Below are 17,137 nucleotides of genomic sequence, written 5' to 3' on the forward strand. Positions count from 1 at the left end.
AGAGTTCAGTGGACAGTCTGTCTTGTGATGCAATAGTTGTCTTTAGGAAGGTGAGATGAAGTAAAGTGTAGCGTGGCGGCAGGAGTACAGGCGTCGTTGTGTTTGTTTCATTTGTGATGTAATCAGCGTAGCTCTCGGCAGAGCACATGTTGAGTCAAGTGTTAAATATGTACAGACAGTCACCTGCTGCATATTTCACTGTAGTTTTGAAAATGTTCAGTGAAGAAGAAAAAAAAAACTCCTGAAATGGAACAGCATTAATTAATTAGGACAGAGCTGAAATCAGTTTTATAGTTTTTGATAAAATTAGATTTTTGTACAGCTTATACAAGATTCTTCAGATTTTTTTTGCTAATACGACACTTTTCTGGTCTAATTCTAGAGCTAAACTAATCATCCAATACTAGCTCATTGCAGATATATCTGTATCAGTGTATAGGTCAGCCGATAACTAAAAAGAAACTGCACAACTGAAATGCCAAAATAAGTTTGAGGTCATTTAGAAACAGTGTCACCGTTACATAGTTAAGTGATTTTTCAACCAAAATGACCCTTTCATTATTCATTATCCCATTTAGTGTCTTGTCAGAAGGAGACAACAGAACAACATGCCCGTTTATGGAGGGGGTGGCATCCTAAAGCTTATCAAAGTGTGTGTCTATGGGCTGCATCCATGCAAAAAGTCTTGTGTCAAACTCTGCGTTTGACTTGCTCCATGTGAATTGGTTAAGAAATTATTATTGTGATCCATCATCAGCCTAGGCTTTCATACACTGTGGTTGTTCTAGGAGAAGTAGCAAGTTCAACTGCAGTTGTCCCGCAGACTCACAGCTCAGTAGTGTTCACAGGCCTAGAATACAAGCTTTCTATGCAGATTACAGTGAGTAACAATGGGATGGAAAGTTTGTGAACACTCCAAATGTGTGTTGTATAACAGCATGTTTAATCATGCCCTATTTCTCAGTCAAACTCCCTATTGATAACTGCTCAGCTCTGGAAAACAGACAAAACATAAAGCAGACCTTCCATAAACATTGTTATTAAGCCTAGCTGCACTGCATAGAGGTCATTTTGCTGCAGATGTTTTAGTTTAGAATTTAGGCCACTTAGCACAAGCTGGTGTGGATATGATGGGGGTTGGGGGGGGGGGGGGGGGGGGGGCTGTAGTTTTACAGTGTTTTTCAAATTGTTGTCAGCTTACATAGGGCCCTACATGCTGGCACGCCAGCAGAATATAAAATGTTTAAAAGGCTATAAAATGAGCCAAAACATTGTGTCCATCTTACAGCATGGAGTATGTCAGCTGATACCACTGAATAGCTTAATGTGAAGGGTGATTACTCCCCCAGACTTTCTTGACAAGACAGGCTCCGGTATATCTCCACTTTACCTTGATACCACTGGCCTGCTGCTGCTGCTGCTACAGCAGCACAGTCTGGATATCCTCTGCCTGTTTCTCATTTTCTCTTACTTCTTATGTAACCCAGCCACAAGGTTTGTGTTTTGGGGGAAGAGGGTGGAGAGGAGACAAGTGAAGTCTCCTCAGTGAGCCGAGTGCCAAACCAAAAGCCCTTGTGGGTTTAATTGACTCTGTTACATTAGCTTAATGAGCACATCCCCTATTGACCTTGTTGAACCGGGACTCTCAATCAGCCGTTCACAGCAGTTTATTTTAACAATATTAAGAAATTATTAGCATTACTAAATATATTATCCTGACCTACAGTGTTATATAATCTGTTATGGATGGGCAACCATGTGCCATGTAGTACCAAGAGTATGCAGCTTTCAACCAAACACTACAGGCAGTGAATTTACTGATAAGCACTCCCTCTTATCAGCAGTGATGGAGAGTAACTAAGTACATTTACTCAACTACTGTACTTAATTACAGTTTTGAGGTACACATATTTACTTGAGCATTTCCATTTTCTGCTACTTTATACTTACACTCTGCTACATTTATTTGACAGATTTAGTTGCTAGATACTTTAAGATGAGGATGTTACACAATAGACAATATAACAAGCTTTAAAAATACAACACATTGTTAAAGATTACAGATCAACCTTTTTGGCTTCTGACGCAGTGTGTAGCTGAGGTCACATTTCAGATGTCTATGAGTTGGTAACAACACCACTAAAATAAACTCTAAACTTCTCACATGGTTTCATTTCAGTGTTCAAATGATCCAATGTACACAGAAATCAAAGACTAGAGAAAAAGTCCAAAACCTGAAAACATTTGTGGATTAGAACTTAGTTTCTCTTCTTTCCTCTCTCATTACTCATCTCCCTGTATATAAAACTTTATATGAAGTTGTTCCACTTCTGGCAACTGCAACAGTAACATGTTGCTTACACACTTAGGCTTAAGTATCTAATTATGTCATATATAATCATATATCAGTCATATATACAGGGACCAACCAGTACTTATATTTTAATACTCTAGCTACATTTTGCTGCTAATACTTATGTACTTTTACTGAAGTTGGATTTTTTTCATGCAGGGCTTTCTCGTGTAATGGAGTATTTGTACTTGTATTGGAGCTGTTACTCAAGTGAAGGATCTGAATACTTCTCCCACCACAGCTTATCCGGAAGGAGGAACTAAAGCGATAACCTGGCGCAGTACACACCTGCATGGTTCCCAAATCTTTTGTATACAAACTTTTACCTCAGCAAGTGTCGCTGCAGAGGTGCTGGTACTGTGGGCGGTCCCTCCTGCTCTGATGTCCGCATTGGCTCCCAGCTTTTCCCAAAAACACGTGTCTCCAACTCCTCCCTCCTATGACTTCTCCGGTACGAGTTTGATCGTAGTCATATGTCTCAGTACTGTACACGGTGAAGGGAAGTGTGTTTTGTAAGGGGGATAAATAATGTTTTGAAAACGGTACGGGAACTTATTTAAAATGTCAGCTTTCGCTTTGTTGGGACATCTTGGGCATCCAGGCGCTGCTGCCGAGAACAGGAACAGGAACACAATGTGCTAGATTTAGTTGCCCAGCGTAATTTATTGCAACAGAACTATTCTTTGGAAACATCTAATATTTTTTGCGGTATTTCGTCAGCTTTTACTGTATCACGACCATTAAAACCCGGAGGAAGACAGCCTTTTGCCTCTTTGCCATGCCGGAGCACATGACTGCGGGAGAGGAGTAAAAAGTTCTCTCTCGGACTAAGAACACCTGACTCCCTCTGCTCCCACCCCCGCTTCAACCGGCATGACCCTCGGCGCCGTGTCCGGCTCCGACAGCTCGTCGGCGGTTAGCTTCTGCTCCTGCTGCGGGGCCAAGATGGTGCCCTACTTCAGCGACGACGCGGTGGTGTCAAAAAATCAGATCAACCAGCTGTAAGTTTGAAAGAAAAGTGGCAAGTTGTGGAGGGTAGATAAACTCTGGAATAGGCTGTAGTTTGATAATGTTTTGTACATTAAAACACTAATTAATGGAAGTGTAGAAAGATAACGGACACACGGTTAAGGTGCTGTGGAGTACAAGGGTTCCTGTTAAAACTAGAGACTAGTACAACACCTGATAACACATGAGCACAACTTCACTTCCAATGGAGAGCTTCAGCTGTGGATTTACTCTCTGTATGTGAATTTGATTTGTTTTATTATGGATATTCAGGCTGTACTACATTTACACAGAAATGCAAGTCTACATATTTGGTAGTCCTGTCGTAGGACTTATGTCACAAATTTCAACATTTTCTGTAACACTGAGTAATCTGAAACATTAGTAAAAGTTTCATCACTGTCAGACGTGTTTCCTGGTGACGCAGCAGGCTCTTGCTCATGTTGGTTCTCCTTTTTGTCCTTACTAAGACATAATGGCTCTACATGTAGTGTGAATCATCCTACCTGTTCCACAGGTCTAGACACACACTTGATAGAGGGAATCTTCACTGCTACTGATTTCTTGAGACAAACATTCATCACCAAGAGTTTATGTGGGGGCATTTTTGTTCCTCCCTTTTTGTTTGTCCAAGGCTGGGGACGTTATTTGTTTGAACGCATGAGCGTTTGGAGTGATCTTGATAGTTGGAATTAAGAACTTTCAATGAAATCTTGAATAAACAATCAGAAAAAATAACCTAAGTAAGTCTGAAGAAGAAGAAAAACAGCAATGTTTTTAATTTTTTCTCTCTCTATTTTTTTTTTTTTTTTTTGCATGAAACTTGGTGTTTAACCATAAGCTCATAACTGCCGCTAATGTCTGAGGTCTCTGATTCATTGGAAGGCGATGTTTCTTAGAGACTCAGAAATTGGCATGTGTCCACTTGGCTTCTCATTCAGTTTATGAAACTAGGAAACATGTCTGTTTTATTATAAGCCTTAGCGATTATGACAGTAGATCTCCTAGTAACATGGTACTAGACTACATTGGAAATGCTTACAGGATCTGATCAAATAACATTTTGTGACCTAAAAAATACAAACCTGTGCAGTTCATTTTTCCACCGGTCAGTAGACTGAACTAAATATTACATAGGTTCTGAATTTATTAAGATTAATCCAGAGATTGTCTTTGTCGCGATATAAGGAAGTTAAGGTTGATGTATCTTACAGTCATCTTATCTCTGATATACAGTGTCTGCAGACGTCAAGGCAAAGCGAGGCAAAGTCTTCTTTTTGCTTGTGAGATGTAGAAGGATTTAGTTGACTTGTCCATGTGGTGAAGACAAGTCTGCCCTTCAGGACAGATCAAAGGCTAGTCTGTTCCAGTGCTTCCAAACTCTCATCTTGCTCAGATAAGCTTAGCAGATTTTGGTGGTGGGAAATCAATGCATAAATTACCGCAACTGGATTAAAAGATGATGAAATCAACATTTCCCAATTTTCGACAAAATTAGTTTCTTTAGTTCTAGTGCCTGTGCTGGGCTGTTGTTTTGTAACATTTTCGTGTGGTCAGTAATTTGGTTGTGCCCTGCATGAGAATTGGCCTTCTGTCTGTGTTTTGAGGTAAGTCAAGGACAGGGCAGCCTGCGTCTTGACTGCATTGTTTTTGAGCTGCTTTACACATGATTGTGCAGTGAAGTTATTTAAGCTGAACATTTAGTCTTTAATGGGACTGCACCCAGTTTTTAAGGAAATAGTTTTTGTTTTGTTTTAATGTGAGTTTGCACAAGGAAGGTTTATGGGAAGATTTTAGTGCGAGACACACACAGTGCATACTGGCAGGCGTGTGTGTCTAGTAAATAGCAGCAGATGTGGGAATCATCTGACTTACTGGTTTTGTTGGCCACATTGCATGATGCTTGTTGGTTGTTTTTATTGCCACTCCTTTGTATTGCTCAGGATGGACTAGGGCACTCATCAGGACACAGGGGATTTTAGCATCCTTTGATTTATAGCACCTAGTGTGTTCGTGTGTGTCGGCATGTTTAATGTTTGTGTGCGTATGTCTGTTTGTTTATAGTGTGAACGCCTGTGTGCGCCAGAACGTCAGCAGGACTCTAGTGTTTAACCTGGGTTTGAATGAATAATTACAAGCCTCGAGGCTGTTGATGGAGTTAAGTATTACCTGTGGCTAAATGGCTCCTAAAACACCATTGTTATCCCACCAATTTTAGAAATACCAGTAAACCCCTCTCTTCCGCTCCGCTTGTGTGTTTGTGTTGCGTACGTGTTTTCCATAAAAAAACGGATAAGACTGATACGTGACAAAGCGAGGTGTAGGCATGTTGAGTGTTTGCGTGAGGGACTTCAGCAGCTGAACAGGGATCTGGGCATCTGGATATAGGTCAGTCCTTATACGTGTGTGTGTCTGTGTCTTTGTGCATGTGATGCATCCAAAATCAATTAATCTACATAACTTCGTTTATGTTTGTGTAATTAGTTTCAGTAAATGACTTGAAATCAGGACAACTGTAGACCGACCTACCAGATACCTGTATCACAGCTGGGCCTATTTGTTGCCAGCCGTCTGATGGTGTGCAAATGAATGTGTCCTGTAAGTTCCATGTGTTATAAAGTACACTACACAGAAGTTATTCATAATTTCATCACAAGCTATAAAGTGGGAATGGAAGCCCTTATTCAGCCATTGTTACCACCAGCTGAGCTAAATTTGGCCTCGTTTCAGCAGCTTTGACTAGTATTTTGCTGAACTTCTTCACTTATGTTTCTTTGCCTGTAGTTTGTTTAAACTGTAAGTTAAAATGTAATTTGAATCCATCTCAGAATAGCGCTGCATGCCTGGGTCAGGTATGTTTAGTTCACTGAGGTGGCTGCTGCTCGGATCATGGCCTGCAGGCTGGGTTACCAAGGAAACTGGAACCGAAACTCTAGTGAAACTTGTGGTCCTCACTCACACATACACAGAAGACAGTGGGTTTGGGCAGTGTGTCAACTGGCATCTGTGCCAGTTGATGAAAGTCTATCTTTAGTATGACCCGGTATCCCTTTCTCGTTATCTGTCCTGACCCTCTTCTGTACTGGCTGCCCTCATCTACTCCTTTCTTGTGTCTCCAGCTTTGCCTAACAATCTGTTCTTGAACTTTATTTTTTGCTGTTTCTATCGAACAGTCTGTACTGAACTGTTTCACAGAGAGATGACGTGTGATAAAGGTCCCCAGCCAGTTATGTTCCTCCACCGGGCCACCATGACACTCCACGAACTTTTCACTCTGCTCATCCATCTGTCACTATCCTCTGCTTGTGACACATTTTCCATGTCTTTGTCTCCAAGCTGCTGGGCCGGACGTGCACCTGTGGATCTGTGGACGCATGCACAAACACAAACACACACCAGCTAACTCCCTGTCTTTCCCATGGGCTGTAACTGTCTTGGGTGCGAACTCATAAGGCCTTAGGCTGGCCTGCCATGCATAGAGGCAGGCCCTATATTTATCCCACTCTCCTCTTGAGAATGACTAATATGGGCACGCACAGGAGGGGGAGGGGGTCACCCAGTTATCTGCCCACTGTGTGGAGTGGTCCTTACATAGTGATGATTGTGTCTGTGCCTGTTGCCCTAACAAGTACCTACCGCCTCACTTCAGCCCAAAGCCTGGGATGGTTGAATGCCAAAAGATGACCCACCCCACTCTCTGCTGTACTCTCTGACTGGGTCTTCTTTCTTTAACGCCCATCCTTCACAGCCCACCCCTCATTCACATACTTTGTGGAGTCAAATTCAATTGAACTCGTTGCCCCCTTTCCATTTTTGCTCTTGCTTTATCCTTCTTTGTGTAGTTGAATCAGTTAGTCTGATTAAACGGGTACCTTTCCGGTTGTCTTGTGACTTGTAGCTTTTCTTGTAAGAACATAACGTTAATCTCAACATACCTATAATATAGATCATTTGGGTACATGCCAACAGACTGGTTAGTGTTGTCAGTATTACAGCTTTATCAGGTAAAATCAGTTCAGTTTACAGGTAGTTGTGTTACGTAAGCTGACAATGCTAACGTCATGATGGGGTTTCACTGATTTGCAGATTGGTTTCAGTCTGAAAATGTGATGTTTGTGTGTGTGAATAGGCCGGCTAGCAACAATCATTTTCGTTAAGTGATTAATCTGGCATTTTTTTTCCTGGATTAATCGATTACTTTTCGGCTATAATATGACAGGAGAAAGTGAAAACTTTTGGCCAATTGATTCATTGACAAATTGTGTCAGCTCCAGTTTGGAATCAGTGGGTTGTGGTCGTGTGTATTTGTGCGACGGGGAATGTTTTGTGTGCACTCAGCCATACTTCTATGTATGCCTGTACTAAATCAGGCTACAACCAGTCCTAATAATCAGAGCACATACAGGCTTTTACAGTGAGCTATCATTGCCATGTCAAAGAGAGGACCCCATGTACAGTGAGTTGACTGCACTCTTCTGAATAGAGTCTGTTAATAGCTTAAACTTTTAAAGGACTACTGTATTTTTAGAAACTGGGAGTCTTTCACAGCCCCCCCCCCCTCCAGCTCTCCAACCATCAGGCTTAGGTTCCACTTTGTCAGTGTGTCTATGCGCAAGCGTAAAAGGTCATTTTTGCGTGCATGCACGTGCATGTGTATGAGTGTTATATTACAGATGACATTGTACAGTAGCACTGCTATACATGGTCATTGCCAAGTACAGTACATGAGTCTGTGTGTGTGAGCTGAGTGGGACATGATGCTGCAGGAGCTGAGGAGAGTGACAGGAATGAAAACTAGGACAAGGGCCGAAGTTGTGAGAAATGCAGAAAAGCGGAAGCGAGAGAGGGAAGAGTGAGAGGAAACAGCTGGGTCAAGGGTGTGGGGGTTATGGGAAATAAGCTCAGCACAAGGCTGCAGTTTTGTTTTTTCTCTCTCTCTCATCTCTGTTGTCTGTCTGTGCTGATCCTGTACATCCATGGTCTCAGCAAAATTCAGGAAGTACAACTGGATGGCTGCGAGGAAGGAGAGATGAAGTTACAGAGAAAAAGGGGATGACAGGAAACCTAAATAGCAGACAGCACTGGCCCTTTTTTGCCATGAGTGTGAAACTGAAGAACTGTAGAACCTGATGAACTGTAGAAGTTGGGTTCACTGAGTGTAGACCTGCAGCCTGCTGCCAAGGGCGAGATAGATTATCCAGCACAGTGGTTTACCATCAAAATAAGCATATCTGCTAAATGTTTACTAACTGCAACAGTTATTCATGGGTTTGATATCATCACCTCCCTTTGATTGATCCCAGTGATCTTCTGTGTGTGTGTGTGTGTGTGTGTGTGTGTGTGTGTGTGTGTGTGTGTAGTTGTACTTCCCTTAGTTTCTGGCCCCAGAGGCTACGAAACTGCCCTTATTCAAGCTTAGCAGAACAGGTTTGCCAGGTTTGGATCAGTGTTACCTTTAGTAACACTTTATATCTGTAATATTTGCTTTGTTTTATTATGGACCAACTGCAGTGCACTAACTTTCACTGATTCACTGATTTTTTCAAATCATATTATCTTTAAAAAACTACTGCTGAGATATTCAAGCCAACAGATAATTAGATAAAATTAAATTAAAAACAGTGGAAATGCTGTAAAAGTAACAAAAATGGCTTCTCTTGAAATTTAAGACCCTTGATTGGCTGGTTGTCAAGGTAGTGGCTACATGTGTCTGTTCCTAGGTATACTAAGTTTCTGCCAGCTTGACTTCAGGTGTCTGCTTTGGCAAAACCTGCAGAAACAATACGCCCAGTGTGTTTTTTGTTACTGTGACAGATTCGTCCTTGGTCTGCAAGTGCTACTTAAAACTTGATGAATCTTTTAAAATGTCTTTAAATCTTTGCTTGCAGAAGTACTTTTTGTGCTCTCTGCATCCTCTAAATAAATCCTGGAGAGCCACTGGACAAGTGCCTGCTGTCTAAGTGGCAGACCTCTTGCGCAGCATCATTGAGGCAGTGGTTTACTGGTCCCATGCCTGTCATTTGACCCAGTCATAAGCAGCTGCAGAAGTAGATCTTCCGACCTGTTTACTGGTATCTTGTGTGACTTTGGTTAGTGTGCCACTCTGAGAATCTAAACAAAAACCTAGTCATTCACACATTCAAACAGAGGTGCTCACACACACTCACTGTTCGTATCCAGTTGAAACAGTTTATAATGTTCCCTCCTCCTCAATGCAGTGACCTCAGTCACAGTTAATAAGATTAAGTGTTCCAGAGAGGAAAAGAACTGTGTTTAATACGACCTGCTTTGGTGTACAGCACTGTGTGCTGGCCAGCTCTTATCTCTGCTCCAACACTGTGGAGGAGGGGATTCGCTCTGTCTTCCCTCTCGGACCCCCGGTCTCCTCCCAATCCTTCCATCCCTCCCTACTGGCAGCTGTTAGTGTGAGTAAGTCTGTGTGTGTGTAATCCAGCTGTGTGGAGGAGCAGAGAACATTGTGTTCTAAGTTGACATTGGGGCTTGGATCTTGTTTTGCTTGCATCGGGTCTGTCGGCTCTGATTTGGGGAGCCCGCAGACCAGAGGCCAGCTGAATGGACCATTGTGACACTGACATAAGCCCACGACAACACCCGTCTGTTCCCTGTCCCCATCTTGTGCTTATTATAAGAAGTCAGGGTCAGCATGTGCAAGGAAGTGATCACAAATGAAGTACATTTTTATAATTACATAATGTACGCAAAATAAATAAATATGATTAAATAACTTGGCTCACATCTGTGTATTTGAAGCTTCAATTCATGTCTGCTTTTTTTTTTCTTTTCTCTTTTTTCCCCCCAGTATCAGTGAGAGCTTCCTCACAGTAAAAGGTGCAGCACTGTTCCTTCCCAGAGGTAACAGCCCCACACCTAACTCTGCGCCCCGGATCAGCCAGCGCAGGAACAAGCACACAGGTGAAGACTTGTTCACACTGTACATACACAAACGGCAGCTGCAGCATCTCCCGGGAATTCCATCCTCCTCATTTGACTCTCAGCCCCAGAAATGAACTCCACGGAGGAACTTGAGATTAAATAGTGTGTTTTCAAATGGACATTCCTTTACAGCAACATGGGTAACAGCTGGTGTTAACTTTGCTGAAGCTGTTCCACAACAAGGCAGATCAGTCAGTTTGCTGCTGCATTCAGTGTTTGTTGGATGTTTAAAAACAAAAAAAAAAAAAACTCCCAAAGCTTAAAATATCTTGACATTTTTGTATAATGCATATTAAGTAGGAAAATCAGAGATATCTGAAAAAAAATTGTCACTGCCTGTGGAAAAAGCAGCCTTTGAAGACTTTTGAGTTGTGAAATGGGCTCATTGCTATAAAAAGCATCAGAGACCTGACTTGTTTCATAAAAAGGGATTTTTTCCCTCAGATGTATTCAGAGTTTAGGTCAGACGTGGGCCCAAGAGAAAAACGCTCCAGTGTGAGTGCACTGGAAACTTGCCACAGGGGAAATGATACACTATCTTGGGTGTTATGTCAACCTTCAAATGCTGAGAATGTGATTGGTGTCCAAAATAAACTGAAACTGAATGAGGATGTTCGAAATCCTATCTGTCCAGGTGACCTCCAGAAACATCTTCAGACCATGTTCACTGTGCTGCGGCCGGAGGACACCATCCGACTGGTCAGTAACACACACAGACACACACAGTCGCAAAGGTCAGGAGCAAAGTGGCATTGTTATGATTTTACGCCAAACAGAGGGACTGGTTTTAGTTCTTTGTTAGCAAATGTAAAGAACAGAAGCTTGTTAGATTTTAAAAAAAAAAACAAAACAATGGAAGACCCTTTGGATAAAGGAGTATTCCAGCAATTTAGTATTGCACTTCTATAAGTTAGAGGACCTATGAGAAACAGATTAAAAAGAGGATAGATAAAATGAATCCCTAGTATGAAACAATCTCCACAAAACTGCACCTCAGTTGTGTGTTTTAATAGATCCTTTCTTCCTAATAAATTTGAAGTCTCCCAAAAAAATCCATGATAACTCTGATTACATACGAGACGTTATTTTCTCAGGCTTTAGAAATCTCCCCCCACAGCCAAAGAAGACATTACACAACTGTTTTCAGAGTCTCCCTCTCCTCTGTCTTTCCATTTCTCCCTCCCCGTCCTTCCCTCATCTCTCCTTTCTGTCTTTTCTCTCAGGCTGTGCGTCTAGAGAGCGCCTACTCTCAGGTAACCCGTTACATGGTGGTGGTCTCCACCAATGGCAGACAGGACACGGAGGAGAGCATTGTGCTCGGCATGGACTTTCTCTCTTCTGATAGGTCAGTGCCATGGCAACAGTACACTACTTTGTCTTTTAGTGTTACGTTAACTCTCATTCAATCCTATACTTCTTTTGCAGTAATATTGACATTATTGTTTTGTTCTTGCATTTACAAGAATGTCTTTTATTCCATTCGAAGCCTCTAACTGTAATATACTTTTCATAATGATGATGTGGTCAGCAGTTAAAATGAACATTTTTCAAAGTGGAGTATAAAGATAGCATGCTTATGTCTTCACTCCTTTCTCTTATCCTTCACCGTTTTTCTATTTGAGTGTCATCCTGTGCCAAACCAGTGTATCTTGTTTTGTTGTGCTGTTGTTTAACATGTTGATCTTCCTGCCAGCTGCTGTACGGTGGGTCTGGTTCTACCTCTGTGGAGTGACACTCTGATCCACTTGGATGGAGATGGGTAAGGCACCACACCTACATCCTACTTCCTCCTACTGCTCCCCTGGGCAGCTGACTGACTGCTCTCATGACTTGTTTACATGTTGCTCTTATTTAGCTGTTTTGTTGAAAGTTGTTTTGTTTGTGTTATCAGATGGCTGTAAACTATTAGTTTAAATTACTGTTAATCTCTCGCTCTCTCTCTCTCTGTCTCCACAGTGGTTTTAGTGTGTCCACAGTGAACAGGGTTCATGTCTTTAAGCCAGTTTCTGTCCAGGCCATGTGGTGAGCAACCTTTATTTCTCCAACAAACGACAGCTGTGTAAAGTTGCAGGAAGGTTACGGCTGCAGCCCAAAAAAACTGTATCCATTGCACTCCCCCTTTTGACTTTGACCTCCAGCTTTTTATCTTTGCCACTATTTCTTATCTTTTCTCTCCTCCTCCTTCTTTTCTCATTATCTTTCTGCTTTCCAGTCTCTTCTTTATCTCTCCCTGTCTCACATGCCACTGCTTCCTCTTCATTTCCTTGCTCATTGTCTTCATTTCCTCATTTTCTTGTCCCTTTGTTACATTGCTCTTCTTCTGACCTCCTGCTCCCTTCAGTATTCTCTGATACCTTCATTTATCTGCAGTTATATCTCAGTATTATGTGTCTTCATTGCTGTAATCTTCCTGTTCTTCTTTTCTCATCTCTGTTGTTCCGGTGTTTTTATCACTTAATTATTCAGCTTACCCCCTTTGTTATGTTTCTCATATATGCTATTACTCATTCCTCTCTTATCTTTGTATCACTTTTTATCCTTCTCTCCATCTCATATAATTCTTCCTTTCACCTATAATGAACACAGTTCTGTTCCTTCCAAACTTCACTCTATTTTTGTATGTATTTTTTTTTAATACTCTCAAAACAACCTCTGAAGTATGAATTCTGTTCCTTCTCACCGTGTGCTGCAGGTCAGCCCTCCAGTCACTCCACAAAGCATGCGAGGTGGCTCGCTGCCATAACCACTACCCAGGCAGCCTGTTTCTGACCTGGATCAGCTACTACCAGAGCAGGATCTCCTCTAACCAGTTCTGTATCAACGAGTGGAACGCCATGCAGGACGTCGAGTCGCACCGTGCAAACTCACCTGTCCTCTTCACAGACCTGTAAGTGGAGGAGCACAGGGAGGACCACATGAATACAGACACACAGACATTACACAGATCCAGATTTCTCACTGATGATGGCATATCTGGAATATTATTTGCTTTGTGGTTCTTTCCGGACATAGTCATCTTCACAGGTTTTTATTTCGTATGCCAGAGAGTAGCACAGCCCCCATTGATGTGTGGTGTAAAATTCCTGTGGAGTGAATACACTGCTCTGAATGTTTTCAATTCAGAGCATGTGTTGAAACCCTACATTGCATCTCACAGGTTATAATGCATTAAAATGATATATAACGCATACTGCAACCAGTATTTAGTGACTAAAATGTGAAAATTCACGAAACAGTGGTTGTAGTTTCTTTTGTTGGAAATTTTTTTCAAAAACTGATGTAAAAAGTAAGTAAATGTAGGAAATTCTTCATAGACACAGTATATGTACAGTATAGCAGAAACCAGAAGGGATCAGAGCTGAGTTTTACATGACAGCAGTGATGTGAACCCTGTACGTGACACATGCATGTGCATTTCAGCAGGGTGTGAAGGGTGTGGGGTACAGGACAAACACATGTGTATCCAGAAGTGCACAACAGGAAAGACCTGAACATTTCTGTCACAGAAATGCACATCCTTGCATCACACATTCAGAGAAAGTCAAAGGCGTTTCACGGTAACTGTATTTCGGCAACTTTAGAAATGAGATGGGCTCGGTCACATCTTCACAACAGCATTGCCTAACCTCTCTTCACGTGCCGACAGCGTTGCCACATTTCTACAGCAGACGATGCAGGCTATCAGTCTTCAGAGCTCTGGACTCTGGAACTAGGGGGTCACATGCTGTCTGTGACCTCTCGGTAGCAAAAAGCAACACAGAGAGGCACAAACAAAAACCAAAACACACTGTCAGGCACGGCTGAACTGAGTGCATAGAATCATGAATATTATATGCATACACCGTTTTGTCATCTGTGGCACAGAGTTGTCAACAGATCCACATGGGAGCACAGAAAGTGCAGGGAACAACAACACAGGCCGCTGGATTTATGTCTTTACTAATACCAGGGAAATTCCCCTCCCTGCTGCTTAGTCACGTGCCTCCCTACCTATTTTGAGTCACTCTCTTTCTCTCTCTCTCTCTCTCTCTCTCTCTCCCCCTGTCCCTCTCTCTCTCACACACACACACACTGACACTTCAGAGATCCTTGAGTGTCCAAAATAGCTGAGGCTTCAGACGGCTTGATTTACGTTTGGAAAAACAGAATCCAGACAGACAAATAGGTAGACCAACACAGGGATGGACAGAAGCAGGTGGTAGGCAGAGAGAAGGAGGTGGAGGAGAAGGATGATATTTTGCTGCTGCACCTGATGCCCCTGGATGGAAAGAATAAGAAGTGGGGCCATAAAAGAGAGAGCAAGTTATACTTTAAACTTGACAATCAGGAAAAAACACCCGTATTTATTGTCTGCCTGGAAACAGACATACCTCACAGTCTTTCTTTGCAGGAGGTGTGTTGGCCCTCCCTTACACTTATCATTAAGATTACCACCCACACTTTATGAGCTCCAATACACACACACACCCAAACACACACACACACACACACAGTTGGTCATAAAGTCCCTGTTTGTCTTCCCGCACATGGGGAAACTACATGACCAGCTAGTGTTTGTTGACCTGGCAGCTTGTTTCCCTGTAGAGCCATTGAACAAAACATTGAATTCGCAGGAAGAGGTTTGATGTTGGCATGTTTTCGTGTTACTCTGATTTATGGGACTTACTGTGAATTCCCTTCAGCTGCTTCTCTATCACAGAGTCAACAGAGTGACAGAATTTCCATACCTCGGTTACTCATTAGCACCGTTCTTCATGTCGTCATACCCTCATCATCACATGTACTGCTTTTTTTTCCCCCTTTTATTTTTCTGACCAGCCATCCTTCCCTCAGGCTGTCTGCAGGCAAGTCGAGGCTTGTTGTGAGGTTAAAGTGTTACTCGATGTCGGTAACTAACCCGCATTTGTTGGCAAGGGTGAAAAGGGTTTGTCTTTCTCTTAACCCTGTGGACTCGGTCTCTCGGGGTCAGCAAGACATTCAGCATCAAGATAAACAAGGCGACTGTTTCCAGTGTTCCAACAGAGATAGATGCTTTTAAGTCGGCAGTTACACACCTGTGGCCATCGCACTGCTGTGTGCTATTACAGTGAGGAATCAGTTAGTAACAAAACAAGAGAAAATTAGACAACGTAAGAAGGAGAAGCTCCGAGACAAACTGAGCTCTTCTCTCCTGAGAGGTAATTAGGCCACTTGTTGGTATCATCAGCGTGACATCCAAAGGCTAAATGCGTCCCCCAGCAGAGTGGTTAGAAACAGAGCCAGGCACAACAACAGGCATATTCTACAAGGGGACTTTGTTGTGGATCGCCGATGGGCCACGCTCTCAGATTTTCTGTTCCCTCTCCAGTTTCTGAGAATCAGACAAAGTGGCAATTCTCTTGCGGAACAAGTAATCTCATTGAGACTGAAGTGAAAATGAATCAATGAACAGAAGGCAAGGGATCCTTACTGTGACTGTGAAGGTGGTTCTTTGTGTCCAAAATTGATTTTTAGGTTAAGAGAAAATATGTTAGAGGTGTTTTTAATAAAGCTTTTCATGTGTGAATCTACAGGCCCACAGAGAGGGAGCGCACAGAGAGGCTGATCAAGATGCGCCTCCGAGAGATTATGATGCAGAAAGACCTGGAGAATGTGACCTGTAAGGAGGTGAGAGGCACATAGATGGATGGAGTGATGTTTAGGTTTAACACAAATCCTGGTGTTGTAAATACAGAGTTTGGCACTTTATTTGTTTATGTATTCAAATGCAGCTTCTCACCACTGTGTTTTACTTTTCACTCTCACATGAACGGGTTGAATTTATCAATTCAGAGACTTTATTTTCAGTCTCCTTTTTTTACCACAGATTTAGCTCTGAGTTATCATTAACAGTCATGGTTCTTCCATGAATTGTTGCTGTTCTTCCTCAGATCCGAACGGAGCTGGAGATGCAGATGGTGTGTAATCTGAGGGAGTTTAAGGAGTTCATAGACAACGAGATGATAGTCATCCTGGGACAGATGGACAGCCCCACTGAAATCTTTGAACACGTCTATCTGGTAAGAACCAGGAGTCCCGTGGTCGCTGTGGAACTTCCTGTTGCTCGACCACTTTATATGAGAAATATGATATTAACAGATCAGTATCTCACACTATATATATATATATATATATATCTGTAGGTTCATGTTTAAGACTTTTGTCCATGTAGTAATGCACAGCTGGTTGTCTGAAAGCTGAGGTTTTGTTTTCTTATGCATTGAATATACTTGTGTACACTGGATATTGACTGGACCTGTGTTGCCTCCAGGGCTCTGAGTGGAACGCCTCCAACCTGGAGGAGCTGCAGAACAGTGGGTAAGAGATCAGTTAATACTGGACTCCTGTGATATTTAACTTACTCCAAAGGTACACGCACTAATGTCACTATCTGGATTTTAATACATAGGACATGTGTCAAATATGTTTTCTAAAAGACATGAGTGAATCCATCCCTGCTGCATCAAAGCATTGTTGTGCAGAAGTTCATGCAGTGGACTTAATCTCTCTGTAGTTTATGAATTGGTTATGCATGCAGAAAGTAAATAGATTTTCTCACAAAATAATCTTAACACAAGGTCCACTTTGTTGCTTTTTTTCGGAGCTTTCCTCATTTTCTCCTAATTGTCCTGTTTTACCAGTGAGAGAAATAAAATATATATTTTCATAGCATCAACAGTAAACAGCCCGGTTGTTTTTTATTTAGTTCTTTCAAACCTCCTGTTTGTTTGAATTCCCAAATACTTCACAGCCATGTTCAACCTGTGTGGTGTTAGCTATGCCTTCATCATCTGAATAATGAAT

At 42.1% G+C, this 17,137-nt stretch overlaps 1 protein-coding gene across 2 annotated transcripts in view; it reads left to right on the top strand.

Moving 5' to 3' along the window:
- The window catches only part of ssh2a (slingshot protein phosphatase 2a), a 31,169-nt gene that overhangs the window by 9,358 nt on the left and 4,674 nt on the right, over positions 1-17,137 (top strand). Inside the window, exons 1-10 of one of the 2 annotated variants that reach the window (XM_041045986.1) lie at positions 2,838-3,354; positions 10,182-10,294; positions 10,950-11,014; positions 11,539-11,660; positions 12,009-12,074; positions 12,272-12,337; positions 13,008-13,202; positions 15,868-15,961; positions 16,225-16,353; positions 16,605-16,651. In XM_041045986.1, coding sequence (XP_040901920.1) covers positions 3,227-3,354; positions 10,182-10,294; positions 10,950-11,014; positions 11,539-11,660; positions 12,009-12,074; positions 12,272-12,337; positions 13,008-13,202; positions 15,868-15,961; positions 16,225-16,353; positions 16,605-16,651 — 1,025 coding nt within the window. In that variant the 5' untranslated portion in view covers positions 2,838-3,226. Of the gene's footprint in view, positions 1-2,837; positions 3,355-10,181; positions 10,295-10,949; positions 11,015-11,538; positions 11,661-12,008; positions 12,075-12,271; positions 12,338-13,007; positions 13,203-15,867; positions 15,962-16,224; positions 16,354-16,604; positions 16,652-17,137 lie in introns of those variants that run through there. The other variant, XM_041045987.1, reaches the window with a different exon arrangement.

The sequence above is a fragment of the Toxotes jaculatrix genome, chromosome 9 (assembly GCF_017976425.1).
Source record: "Toxotes jaculatrix isolate fToxJac2 chromosome 9, fToxJac2.pri, whole genome shotgun sequence".
Taxonomy (NCBI): domain Eukaryota; kingdom Metazoa; phylum Chordata; class Actinopteri; family Toxotidae; genus Toxotes; species Toxotes jaculatrix.